Below are 14,880 nucleotides of genomic sequence, written 5' to 3' on the forward strand. Positions count from 1 at the left end.
TTAGAGTATTAATTGACTTTTCATTCTGTAGCAAAATGCCTAAGTTGTGCAATCTTAAAGAAATACTTATTTGGAGTCACCATATGAAGGATTTCCCCCCAGGGTTACTTGTTCTTTTGTATTTGAATGTATGGCAGGGCAATATGTCATGGTGGGAAGGATATCCTAGAGATATTGACTCACTTTGTTACCATGTGTGAGCAGAAGAGAGAGAGGAAAGGGAAACTCTTGCTCTTAAATTTGGTAGAAATTTAAAATGTTATAATTTTTTGCATAAGACCTGTGCAAGTTAAGCCAGATAGAATCGCAACATGGAGAAGAGATATATAGTCACGGAGTTGCACACCTTGCCAAAAAAAGCTATTTGCAATGAATAGCTTTCTGGAAAGAGAAACATCCATTTTGTTAAATGGAGTGACACCAGATATACAAACCACCATCCAGGGCAGGCCCCATTCTCAGGAGTAGTTGGAACAACAAGTCTAGCAGCATTTGTCTGTCTGTCTGTCTGTCTGTCTGTCTCTCTCTCTCTCTCTCTCTCTCTCTCTCTTTCTCTTTCTCTCTCTGTGTGTATACATTTTTTCTTTTTCTTCTTTAGAGAGGAAGAACATGAAACTGGGAAGATTAAGGAGGTGAGAGAAGATGTGGAAGCAGTTTATGGAGAGGAAAGCATATGCTCAAAATATAAAAAAAAATGTTAAAAAGGCAAAAGCATTATATTTGCATTAGATTATGGTTTGAAAATAAATAGTAAAAATAACAACAAAAATATGTGGTATATATCCACAATATTACTGAACATTAAGGGAATGGAAATGGGAAAAATTAAACTGAATGATGTCACCCGGGCCCATGAAGATGAACAACACCGCATGACGGTCCTAGTTACAGAACAGACAGGCCTCCATATTAACACACTTTCCCTGGCAGTTCGGACAATATAGCGGAAAGCAAGTAGAAAGAACGTGAGAGCCAGATGATGAGGAGGGGAACTGTCAAATGCTATTCTCTGGACATGGTATGGCTGCTGCAAAAGAAGTCCCTGCATCTGTGGTCACCTACAAAAGACCTCCACCAACTCTCGCTAGGAGGGAGCAGGGGCACAGAAGCCACACCCTCAAAGAGCAGGACCTACTGAGACCTGATACCTGCTGGGGAAGGAGGGTCACCTTTCTTTAGGTGTCTAGTAACTGGTGGATTCCATATACCCCAATGGATGATGCCACCACCCACGCACATATCGGCATCCATAATTGAACTCAGTGGGTTAAAATAATAAATATGGAAATAAAGAGGACATAAAGGAATAGTCTATTGTATACTTTTCAACAAAGACTACTGGTCGTATTGAAGTTAGGAGTGATAGAAGACTGGCCACTAAGAGCACAGCTGTATAATTTGAAACATTTAAAAATACCTAGTGGATACTAAGTTAAAGAAAAAAATTCCTTGGGCCTGTTTTTTTTTTTTTTTAATTACTATCACTTCCTCAATAATTTTTATTGCCCTATTATTTTAAATTTTCTTTTGAATTATTTTTATCTTTAATGACTAGTAAGACACAGCAATCAATAAAGCACAACCATGATATTGATCTGTGGTTCTTAAGTCTAACTAAACATTGACAATGCCTAAAAACATTGTAAAGTAATTACATGGAAAGACCTCATCTTTTTATGTTGTCCAAAAAGGAGTCTATCAATATATACTCATCCTATTCTCCCAAGGATTCTAAAAATAGTCATGGATTGGGTTGACAGACACAGACTAAAAATGCTGTCTCTGCTTTGAACTCTAGGTTTGCAAGAAGTGGAAACACATGCCTTACATGGTATAAAATAGACTTAAGGAGACAATGCTGAATTAAAAATAACATCTGTCAATTCTGTGCTAGAGAATTGTTAATAAAAGATATAACACAGTAAATGCTGGGCAATAGTTTAAATCAGTGGGCATTTCTGACATTTGAAAGAACAAAAACAGAATAAGACAGAAAAAGGAAATTCACAAAACAATAATGTATACAGACCTAAAGTTCACTTAAGTTGTGACTTATAATCTTAATTCCTTTGTGTTACTAGTCCTTAAATGTATTCTGGTCCTTTGCACATATTTGGTTGCTAGGTTTGCTTGTATTCACACTCAAAACACACATTACGTTATTTTTAAACAGAAATCTTGATAATCTAAGGTCTTGTCTTTGTATCTGGCATAATACAGATAAATAGAGTTGGAATTTTGATGGTTTATTGACTTAGTGGGTAAGTTGATGAATGAATAAATAGAAATAGAAAGACAAGAAAGTAAAAATAACACAGTAAGAGAAAGTTGGCTTCTAGAAGCAGACACCAGACCCAGAACTGTGAGAGCAAAATCTTAACCTCATGAGGTTTGAAAAGCCTTTTGCGCATCAATTTCTTTTTCTTAAACAGATAGAATTAATAGACATTAAATAACTGTTACATTATTCACTTATAATTGTGTCCAGCACATGAAGAAAAATTAATTATTGTGAGCAACATAGAAATATAGTTTTGAACCCATCCATGCTTAGAGATAGAACCCTTACAAGTTAGGTTTGTTTTTTGGTTTTGTTATTTGTTTTTTTGTAGATCATATTGCTATTGCAATCCAGATGCAGTCTTATGTGATGACTTGGATGTGAATTCAAGTTCAAGAATTTAGCATATTACATGAAATTTTATAATCTTTAGGAAGAAAGAAAAATGTTTGCTAGGGCGTTCCACTGCCTAAATCCTTCCAAAAGTCTCTCCTTGTACTAATGCTAATGCTAGGGATGGAATTTATTTATGTTATTCACTCATATTATTGTTGAATTGTAAAATGGTGTGCTTAATATTGAATTCAGGTATATTATTTACTCCAAGGCATTATTGATTTATGCTAACTGTACATCAAATACCTACATTTTTATTACTCTTATTATTTTTATGCTTGTCAATACTTTCCTGTCTGAATCTGTGTTATGTATTTATTATATAGTTCCACACTTCTTTATTTCTACCTTTCATCTCTCACTGAAGAAAATAATTTTTAAGACTTTCTCCTGCTCTATAGGACACTTCCCAGTCTAGAAAAATCTGATGACTTATGGTGTTGGTTACAAATTTCATTTTATCTTCTTTGACACTGTATTCACCAATACATTGCTAACTATTAAATGCCAGAATTAGTTGTGAAAATGGAATGGAACTGTTTAGTGGTCACTCCATATGTACTAGTAAATTTTAAAGAATTTTTCCTCTATTATAATATTTCTGTTAATAGGAAGATCAATTTTAAACATCTATTTGCCTATCTTCCTATTTCTATTTCCTTTCAGAAAGAAGTAAATAATAAGTAAAATAAGTAATAAATAATAAGTAAATAATAAATTCAGTAAGTGATAAATAAAACGTGAGACAACAAAGATCTACTTGAAATGTAATAAAGAGTATGTTCTTTAGGTCTACAAACCATGCAGAAAATACTTTCATAGGAGAAGATAAACTGTTAGTTCTTAAGTCTATTAGTGCTAGGGGAAAGCCACCAAATACCCTTTCCTAATGTAACTAAAGTTTTAAAAATATGGTCATTCTGGCTGGAATACATTTTTAAAATGCACATTTATTTTAAGGCCTTGAGCTTTATTTATCTTAGTGATATGATACTTAAATATTATTCCTGGGGTTTCATCCACAGCACAGAATTTTTTAAAATTTTTGTATATTTATAAATGGAAAAGTTTCACAAATGTGTCAGGTAAAAGTAAATTGGCAGATCAAGCATATTTTCACACTCTGCTCTAAATACCACAGGTGTGTCCAAGCTATGCAGTGCATCTGTGCCGCTTAATGAATTCAAAGGTTAACATTTTTAAAATGTTTGATTTGTACTTGCCTGATTACTGTTTATATTTAGTTAAACTTATCTCATCTTAACCTATAAAAACATACAATATTAAACAAGATTTTGATGGATTTCAGGTGCACAGAATTGCAATATTATTTTTTCTAACTAGAAAATTACCACCACTTTGTACTAATAAATATTCATAAAACATATACACACACATATGATATATATATATATATATATATATATTGTTTATACCAATATATTTATGAATGCACACATCACTGATTATATGTATTATATATAATTATATATTTTTATCTACACAACATACTAATTTATACATATATATATATATATATATATATATATATATATAGGTGTCTTGTCCTTATATCAATTATACAGTGTACAATTTCAACCTATTTATGTGTATGCTTTTGTTAGAGTTAGTACAGCGAATGGTGGACAAACAGAACTGGAATTCAAAGTTGTGCATTTCAGTACAGCATGACTAAGCAATTGACAACTTGACACAAGGTGGAGTTACTGGGGAAGAGGGAACCTTGACTGAGCAAAATGAGCCAATCAGATTGGCTTGTAGGCAAACCTGTGGTGCATTTTCTTGACTGATGATTGATATTGGAGCGCCCAGCTCAGTGTGAGAAGTGCCACCTCAAGGCTGGTGGTTCTAGGGAGCTATATGAGCAGAATGAGCAAGCCATGGGAAGAAGCAAGCTGGTAAGGAACATTTCTCCTTGGTTCCCTCATGAGTTCCTGCCTTCATGTTACTGCTCTTTTTGAGTTCCTGCCTCCATGTTCCTTCCATTCTTACGTTCCTGCCCCAACTGTTCTTGGTTATTGATTGTAAATTGGAAGTTGAAGATGACACATACCCTTTTGCCCCGAGTTTCTTTTTGTCATGGTGTTTTATCACAGCGATAGAAAACTAAAACAGCTGGGTACATCCTAGTTTGCCAAAGGTCGTTAGTATTCAATGATTCCTAGTGTAATTTTTTTCTCATTGTAAGAGCAGTTTTGAATTATTCTAAACATTTTGTTTATTTTTTTAAATAAAACATCTACTAACTTCCAAAGTACATAACATTTTATATGTTTATAGTGTTTATAGAGATCTGTCTGTGTAAACACCATCCTAGTTCAAACAGAGAGAAAAATGCTTTTCATTTTAAAGTGAATTTTTGTCCCTGTACATTCAATTCCCCTGCCCTGGCCCAAACAGCAGCCAATCTACCTGCCTGCCACTGCTGATTAGAATTGTTTGTTGTAAACCTCCATATAAATGAAACTGGATTTTTGTTTTACTCCAGATTTAGTTTCTTTTTCATAATATAATTTGTGTGTGTGTGTGTGTGTGTGTGTGTGTGTGTGTGTGTGTGTGTGTGTGAGAGAGAGAGAGAGAGAGAGAGAGAGAGAGAGAGAGAGAGAGAGAGACTCATTTGGATTTATTGCAGATGCAAGCAATTTGTTGTTTGTGGAAAATATAGCTGTAAATTATTATTTTTGTTTTGTTTCGTTTTTTTGAGACAGGGTTTCTCTGCGTAGCTTTGTGCCTTTCCTGGAACTCACAGAGATCAGCCTGTTTCTGCCTGCCTAGTGCTGGGATTAAAGGCATGCACCACCACCGCCCGGCCAAATTATTTTGTTTAACCATAGAATTTAGATTTTTCTTCTATAATTTTTAGGGCTTTTTTTTTTTAAAAAAAAAAAATAACAGTATAGGTTTAAATGTTTCCTTTCTTCCATAAGAAAATGCCATGGATTACTACTTTCTATTACGATACTAGTTGGATCTGTAAAACTAATCCGTATAAGATTGCACTAAGCACTTGATCCGAGTACTCTCATAAAGCAGGCTGTGGACTTAATCAAAGAGAAAGGGAGGGTTTCACAGTGGATGCTGCAGTCCTTTAGCTATCCACTCCTTCAGTGACTGGCTTTTCATGCCAGCAGTGCGGCTTGCCACGGGGTGAGAGCCCAGTACTTCTCCAGGAGCTGTTCTTAGAAGATGGTAACTGTGAACCCTAGCATTATGCAACTATCTGCACATTGACTGAGAACAGAACATTGAACAATAACTGAGAGATAGATGATAGGAAGGCTAGTACCACTTGCTAAATGTGTAGTAGCTGTGATAATTTTGTAAGGTTTGGAATTATCATTAGAGCATCCTTGAACAGTGATAAATGTGGACCTTTACCTTTAAAAAGCACTCTTTTTTTTAAGTGTGTGCACGTGTCACGAAAATTAAAGATTGTCTTTAATAGTTGAATGGTGGGTGAAGAGGCAACTCAGACCACACAGATTTGTGAGGCAGATGTGGATGAGTAAGCTTGGAACTTGTGCCTGGGACTGAGGTCCAGTGATGTAACCAGTGAGCAGGGAGCATGAAGTTTGGCTTAGCAAGGCAACATTTTCTTTATTAGTCATGCTTCTAAGGAACAAAATTGCACACAGAACACAGAAAATTTACATTGTGTTCAAATGTTTCCTAACATATCTAGTGTTGGGACAAACTCGTGCTGCTAAATAAGCATCAAGGCAGAGCAGACTGTTCTGGTCTGCTTCTCATACCTCCTGTCTCTGCTTGGGGGAGATCTTGATTTTGAAAATCATCTCCCCCAAGTTGCTGTACTACTTACTCTCAATACGGAACTTTAAGTGTTGTGGGTCAAGATTATTCACTTTCTTGTCTGTCTGCCTTCCTTCCTTCCTTCCTTCCTTCCTTCCTTCCTTCCTTCCTTCCTTCTTTCCTTCCTTCCTTTCTTCTTCCCCCCACTTTCCTCCCCTTTCTCTCTCCCTCCCACCTATAATTCATTCCTTCTTTTCTTTCTTCCTCCCTCCCTTCCTTCCTTCTTGGTTCTTTCATTCATTTTCTTCCTCTTTCCTTTCCCCAGTTTTCTTCTTTCCTCCCTTCCCCCTCTCTCTCCCTCCCTTCTCTTCTTTCTTTTCTCTGTCCACTCTCTGCTTGTGGACAATTTGGTTGACTGAATTCAGGGACCCACACATGCCAGATAAGTGTTTTTCAATAAAGACCTAAATTCCAGGCTTTTTACAATATTAATTGAAAAACAATCAATGTAGTCTAGAGGAGAGCATGAGATAGAAATGGAGATACATGGGGCTGTGAGCAGAACTCTTCCACGTCTTCTGAAAGAAGCAGTTAAGAAGATGTTCTTAACTGCTCAGCCACCTCTCCAGCTCCTATATGTTATTTTTATTTCTATATTCATATCAGTTTTCTCAGAAACATCGTTTTTCTGCAACACTAGTTGGTGTCGGAATTCTTGTTTTTCATTGTAAAGATTGTTTGGTTTCTTTTTTTTTCCCTCGTGTGCACTCAGGTTAAGGATAAAGAGAGTCCTAAGTACCCTGCTCTTGTGTCTTCCTACAGCGTCTATCCAACGGCTCCATAGACTCAACAGATGACACGAGCCAGATAGTCGAGCTACAGGAATTGCTTGAAAAGCAAAACTATGAAATGGCCCAAATGAAAGAACGCTTAACAACTCTTTCTTCACGAGTGGGGGAGGTGGAGCAGGAAGCAGAGACAGCAAGAAAGGACCTCATAAAAACGGAAGAAATGAACACAAAATATCAAAGGGACATCCGGGAGGTAGGTGGCTCATAGACTTCTCTGTCTTTGCTTCTCAAGTGGCTTCCTAAAGGTTGTTCTGTGACGCTCTCTCCATGTACTTCCCTAGAGACTGGTAGTCTTTACTTCTTGAAGACCATAATTTGGAATGTTGTTCTAGCTATGTACCTATTCAGTAAGATAGAAATAGTTTCCTTACTGGTCCTTTAAATATGTATGAATAAAAAGCTTTGCTATCAAGTCTCAGCCATTCTAAAGTCTTTGTGAAGATTTGATTACATGTCAAGGCCTTAAAGTTTTAAATTTGAATAGCTGTGCGTGTGGGGATGAATCATGATTTTCCATAATGTTATATAGGAGTGCTTGAAAATATTACTTTAACTTGTCTTTATTTGTGTCTGTAAATGCCTTGCATGAATATGCTATGCATCTGTATAATTTAACCTTTCTTTTTTATGTATATTCTTTTCTTGCTAGGCTTAGTATTGCTTTGTCTACAAAAAAGAAAGGAAGGAAGGAAGGAAGGATAGGAGGGAGGGAGCGAGGGAGGGAGAAAGAAGAAATTTAGATTTATTAAATGATTTAGCAACATTTTATTTATAATGTCTAATTATCTTACCTATTAGGATAAAGCTTGAAAATTCTTCTTTTTATTTTTCTTACTTATAAAAATACATTTTTTTCCATTTCAGGAATTTCAGTTTTTTACATTTTACCTTTTCCATTTTCACATTTTCTTTTAAAACATACCTTTGAATCTTCAAGTATATTTCTATGTGGCTAACTAGTCAATATAGCTTTATTTGTTGTCTCCAAATTCATTTTTCTCTTTCCTCAAAGCTACATTTGCCCCAACTGTCCCATTAAGAGTATTTGTAATAAAGCATCTTATTGATTATGTTATTGAATGAAGGAATATATTCTTGGTCCTTTGAAGAGCGAGTTCACGTCCACTCGTCTGTCCTTGGAGTATTTGTTTGTCTGCCTAGCTGTCCTGGCTGTCCTCCAGTTTGCCTGTTCCCCTTATCTCAGCTGTTTCACTGAGCTTTCCTTCCCCTGCCTTGGTATGTCTTTCCCGTTCAGTCTCCCATTGCTTTGCTTCGACTAATAAATGGTAATGAGCCACACACAAATCAACCATAGACCCCCAGTCTCATTCTCTACCTTCCTTTTCTCTCGCTTCTTCTCCCTTTCCCAGTGGTATCACCTAAAGCTCTGAAAGATGTCTCAGCAATATAAACTTGACATTCAATCCTTTCTCATTCTGCCAATAAAACTCACTGCCCAGCAGTTTCACCCATTCAATATTATTACTTAGGCTAAATCTTAGAGGTTCCATGAAATTTTCTTTCAATGCCATGCTATATTTGATTTCATGGTAAATCCTAAAATATGTAAATCCAGTATTTGACTTTTCACAGTCTTCCCCAGCATTCCCTTGTTTTACAAAATCATTATCTTTGAAGAGGAATTTACAATACTTTACCTAGTGGTCTGACCTGGTAATGCCTTCCAATGAATTAGCGTTCATTACTTTTCTTCTTAAATTTTTTATTTTTGATATTCTACTAGTAATAAGAATAAAGCCATGTAAGTAGCCTGAAAAATATGTATAGCATAATACATGCTCTCTCGATCCCCTTTCATTTGAGCCTACTCTGCTCAATTAAAGTAGACTCCTGGTGTATGAGTGTGGATCTCTGCATCTGCTTCCATCAGTTACTTGGTGATGGCTCTATGATGACAGTTAGGGTATTCCCCAATCTGATTGCAGGGATAAGCCAGCTCAGGAACCCCCTCCGCTATTTCTAGTAGTCTAAACTGGGGTCATCCTATGGATTCTTGCTTGTATTTCCAAATATTTAGTTCCATTCTTTGCGTTTTAAGCTCCCATATACTTTATGTTTGCTTATCTTTCACAGAGAGCTTGTGGTATCTCTGGTTCACCCTTCCTCATTGCACATTTTAAAATAACCCCTTCATATAAATAGTGCTTAGATAAAGGTGACACAAAATCAGGTCAGACAGAAAACATCAACTGTATTGCCAGAGATTGTTTCAGTAGGAATTTATTTTAATGGGTTAGTTCTTCCCCTTATTGTAAGTAATTGTTGCATAAGATATAATTATACTTTTAAGGTCCCTAGTTCCCTAGGTAGCCATGTTTTAGTTGAGACTTATGAAAAAGGAGCCTATCCCATTATCTACCTCAGAGGGGAGTATGTAAGTAAGAGTTTTCAGAGCCTGGCAGCAAATGGATGTATAAATACCAGGTTTAAGACAATACAAAGTGATAGTCTTGAAAAGACCTGTAAAGTGGCCTTCACTCATTTGACTTATCCTGCCTGTCTCAATAAAACTTCTACTATGTTCTTACTATGTTCTGACTCTCCTACCTAATGTTCCAATGTTTCAAAATATTTTGATTTACCTCTTTATTTTATAAAAAAAATAATCAAACTGTTAGCATATTTAACATGGAGGTTTGAGCAATCTAAATTTATATTCCTGGATCATTGTCACCTACATTTGGTTTCAGAATAAATTCCTTTAGTCTCTTTCAGTTGAGAGTTATGTTTTTGCATCTCCAATACAGTATTTTACTCTATAGCAACTATCATACAAAATGCCAGCTACAGTGTAACTACCACTTAAATAACTAATATTTTTTAATGATTCTTTCCAAAAAGTTAAAATGATGTGAAACTTCTATCTCTTAAACTCGAAGTACAGACTCTCCTCCCTAAGTAATTTTTGATCTCACAAAGACTAATGTATTGTGAAATTCTTAATAGTTAAAGAGGAAGACAATTCTTCTTTGTACCCTCTCAGAATTGCAGCAGAGTATCGTGTAAATATTTCACAAGTAAAAACCATTCAGTGAATTAATTAAGGAAAAAAAAAACATGGCCAATGGGGGTAAAAGACTAACCATTCAATTACAAATTGAAATGTATTTCTAATAAATCTAAACTGAGTTGTATAATTATGTTCAGTCAATGATTTCTGAACATATTTTGTAATTACATTATTAAGAAACTTTGAATTTTCATTTTAGCTGCTCTTTGTATTAATATTGATCTAAAAGTAGATGGAGCTAGTCACAGTGCAATTATTCAAAAATTATTTGTAAATTGTGTCTTTGCCCTCTAATTTTTAATCCAGAAGATATTAAGCATGCATTGATAATAACATTTAATGCTCTCCATAGGTATATAGGCTTAAATTTTCAGTGAAGTATTTTAATTGTATCTATTTTGTGAATGGAGCCAACTTATCTTTCTGACATCACACTTAAAATCCCTTCTCACATTTTCAAAGTAATAAAATTAATGAATTTATAAGTTTTCATTTATATTAGCTGAGACATGAATTACATTTTTCATTATACTTCATAACATTACTGTAGAACTGTATTTATTTAATGTAATAAAAAAATCCAGTTATATATAAACTTCAGGTTAAGAGGTCATTGGATTTTTATGCTATTTTTGTTTTATATAACAGATTTTAGGAACTAGAAAAAAAGCTTTCTTCCTTAGACTCTAAATAACACAGGGGAAAAGCTATTTCTATGACTTGTAAATTCAAATTTTATTTTTGGTAACACAGCCTGCAGTTAAAAATTGAATCACTCACATGAATCACTAAGTCAAAAATGCCATTCCAAATGTACATATGCTGACTCCTACATGGACTGTGTTCTATGTGCCTGAACAGTTAAGTGTGAACAGGTTTGTAACCACTAATTACAAAGTAGCTATTTAATGAGTGTATATTCTACTCTGGGCACTATACAAAGTAGATGAACTATTATATCATCTAGTTATTAGTAACTATATGGTAATTATTAATAATCCAACAAAAAAGAATTTGAAAGTGAACCATACAACTCTTACTCATGGGTATAACATACCAATTTTCATTATCTCCCCAAAAAAAGTCATTCTAAAGATATTGTGATTAGAATTTAGAGAAAAATTTGTGGTGATACATTGTGTACCCCCATAAAGATTACCTGGGGATCAGAGGACAGAGCCAGTTATCACTATAGAAATATATATATATATATTTATGTTAGATACGTAATTTTCTTTTATTCCATGTAACTGGCAAATATCCCTAGGAGTCTATATGAAAATTAACATGAACTATAGATCTATAGACTCACTAAATTAAAAATACAAAATAACAGAAATAAAGATTGTGAATCAACATCTTTTTAACACTAAGTAGTATGATTATTGTCTGGACTTTCTAAAACCTAGTGGAATTCTGGAAACATTTCACAAAATTGTCTGGATTATTTTTGCCAAAATGATGGATTGCTTTAATTTCATGTGTTTAAATTTTAATATTAGCATAAATAACTATTCTTTTACTAGCTATTGAAGGACACAGAAAGGAAGGAATAAGAATATATTCCAGGTAAATATAAAGTCAGACAATATGGTAGTTTCATGTGCTTGTCATAGGACATTGGTTCAAAGTGACTGGCTCATAATGACTGACATTTAAAAAAATTATTGTGTGGACACATGATGTGTGTGTGGGCACACACACCACAGCACACATGTGGAGGTCAGTGAACCACTTTATAGGGCTCGTTTACTCCTTCCACCCTTGTGTGGATTTTCAGCATATGTCTTGGGTTTTCCAACTTGCCTTTGCTTAGCAAGGGTCCTTCCCTGGTCAACAATCTTTCCTTCCAGCTTAGCAACTCTAATTCATTTCCTCACATTGCTGAGGATTTTGTTGGGAGTCAATATTTCAACAGGACCAGGTTCTCTCTGAGGACAGTAATGAAGAATGTGGTAACTGTTCCTTCAAGTTCCTGGTAAATGTTTACAGGGCACATAGCATTCTTGGCTGAGTGGCAGACTAACTTCAACTTCTGCTGTACTGTGTCTATGCTTCCTAGTCTTTTTCCAAGGATGCACTCATGCGATTTAGGGTCTACTCAAATGCTACTTTGTTTCATCTTAAATTGACCATGGCCATGACATCTTATTTATTTATTAACTAACTTTCATATCCAGAGTGGGCACAAATTTGGAAAGAATGTTAAATACCTCAATATACAGAAGTAAGAATGCATTACGTCAAGAAATCAAGAGCTCCATGACTCATATTTTATTCTGAAGATAAAAGAAAAGAAATAAAGGATTTCAACTCAAGAAGCACCATGATCAAACTAGATCAAAAGGCATTCAGAAGAGGCTTTTGGTTAGCAGCATGGTAAGGAATACCAAAAGGAAACTAGCAAGAGAGACTCAGGCTTCCAAGGATGACGAGTACCTGTGCTCCCACAGAAGAATTGGATTGAATGTGGACATAGAAACCAAGGGCAGCATGATGCATCATCTTTTAATTAATTGTTACATGCAGATAAGTTTCTAATAGGAAACAAGTTCAAGAGGCTCACAAGAGAGGGAAAGAGATACACAGTGACACATATACACACACAACCTTTCATTTCATTTTTCTCCATCCCATTTCCCTTCAGTTCTTACTTTCAATCCTTGAACTTTTCCTTTGGTATTTTCTCATCTACTTAAACCAAATGTAAGCCTTTCTAATTAGTATATTAGGTGTGAATTTTTAGCGTACACTCCACCTTACTTGCTTTCTTTTGTTTTGTTTTGTTTTGGTTTTTTGAGACAGGGTTTCTCTGTGTAGTTTTGGTGTCTGTCCTGGATCTCACTCTGCAGACCAGGTTGGCCTCGAACTCACAGAGATTTGCCTGGCTCTGCCTCCCAAGTGCTGGGATTAAAGGTGTGTGCCACCACTGCCCAACATACAATGTCAGTTTTATGCATGTTTTCAGAGCAGATCTTTCGGCTTGGGAAAACAGTTGATGTTCTTTTCCCTGGGAAAGACCATGTCTCCTCCCCCTAGTTATTCTCAGTGTCCTACAGTTCTTTCTTTAAGGTTGAAGCTTTTCTTCATCTACTTTGGCATGTTCATTTGTGTCCTTGTTCAGCTCACATCTGGGCAGTCATGTTTGTGAGACTTTACCGGTGTAGCTTCTGACATTCCTAGGTGGCACATTTTTAGAAGCAAACTCCCTGATGCTCTGGTTATTTAATCGTTCTGCTTCTTCTCCTGCAAAGTTCCCAGAGCCTCAGATGTGAGATCATTCTGTAGATGTTTCTATTGGGACTGGGTTGCACAGCTCTGCATTTTTAAAATTTTAATTAATTAATTTTTTTAAAGTTTTTTTTTCCATTTTGCATACCAATCCCAGTTCCTCCTCCCTCCCCTTTTAGTACCCCCCCACACCTCTCTTAATCCCACCCCCATCCATTTCTCAGAGAGGATAAGACCTCCCTTGGGGATTCAACAAAATCTGGCATATTAAGTTGAGGCAGGACCAAGCCCCTCTACCCTGTGTCAAGGCTGAGCAAATGTGTTCCAAAAAGCCATTTCATGCACCCAGGATAAGTCCTGGTCCCACTGGCGGGGGCTCCTCAAACAGATTTAGCCACATAACTGTCACCCACATTCAGGGGGCCTAGTTCAGCCCCATGCATGTTCCCCAGCTAACAGGCCAGAGTCCATGAGCTCCCACCAGCTTGGGTCAGCTGTCTCTGTGGCTTTCCCCATCATGATCTTGACATCACTCACTCCTATGATCCCTCCTCCTTGTCTTCAACTGAAGTCAAAGAGCTCAGCCCAGTGCTGCTGCCATCAGTTACTGGATGTAGGTTCTATGATGCCAATTAGGATGGTCACTAATCTGATTATATGGGGAGGTAAGTTCAGGTACCTTCTCCATTATAGTAGACAGTGCCTGAACAACTCTGCATTTTGATTAGTTGATGTTTTCTGTAGTAGTCTGTGTCAAGAGAAGTTCCTTGATGAAGGGTGAAGACTGCATTTACATGTGGGTATATGAACAGGTGTTTATAGATTGTTGTTGGGAGCTCTGTTGGATTAGTAAATTGGTGGCTATAGATTCTCTTCTAATAACCATGACTTCACTAGCACTGAGTAGATTTTGTAAAAACTTATTATTTTTATTTTATCTCTATTTGTGGTGGTATACCTGCATGTATGTCTGTGTACTTATGACTTGAGGGACTGAAAAGTGGGTCATATTCTCCAGAATTGAAGTTATAGAGGGCACTTGGCTGCCACATGGGTTCTGGCAAACCTGGTCCCTCTGCAAAAACAAGTGTTCTTAGCTACTAAGCCATCTCTCCAGCCCTCTGGTGACATCTATACCTTATTTGGAGATAGCTTCAGAACTGTGTTCACCAATTTAACAATCTCTTAGCTTTCAACTTCACTCATAGTTGTACTTCTATCTACTTTATAATGAGCAAGTTTATCTGTCATTTAATTTTATAGCAGGGAGTTTCAAAATATGCTTGTTTGTGTTCTTAGACATTTGAAAGTCCCTGCTT

At 36.0% G+C, this 14,880-nt stretch overlaps 1 protein-coding gene across 26 annotated transcripts in view; it reads left to right on the forward strand.

The window, feature by feature from the left end:
• Ppfia2 (PTPRF interacting protein alpha 2) overlaps positions 1–14,880 on the forward strand; it is a 452,499-nt gene that overhangs the window by 334,800 nt on the left and 102,819 nt on the right. For all 26 annotated transcript variants that reach the window (XM_036169422.1, XM_036169428.1, XM_036169425.1 and 23 more), the window contains one exon: positions 7,271–7,492. In XM_036169422.1, coding sequence (XP_036025315.1) covers positions 7,271–7,492 — 222 coding nt within the window. The remainder of the gene's footprint in view (positions 1–7,270; positions 7,493–14,880) is intronic.

This window comes from Onychomys torridus, chromosome 20 (genome assembly GCF_903995425.1).
Source record: "Onychomys torridus chromosome 20, mOncTor1.1, whole genome shotgun sequence".
Lineage (NCBI taxonomy): Eukaryota > Metazoa > Chordata > Mammalia > Rodentia > Cricetidae > Onychomys > Onychomys torridus.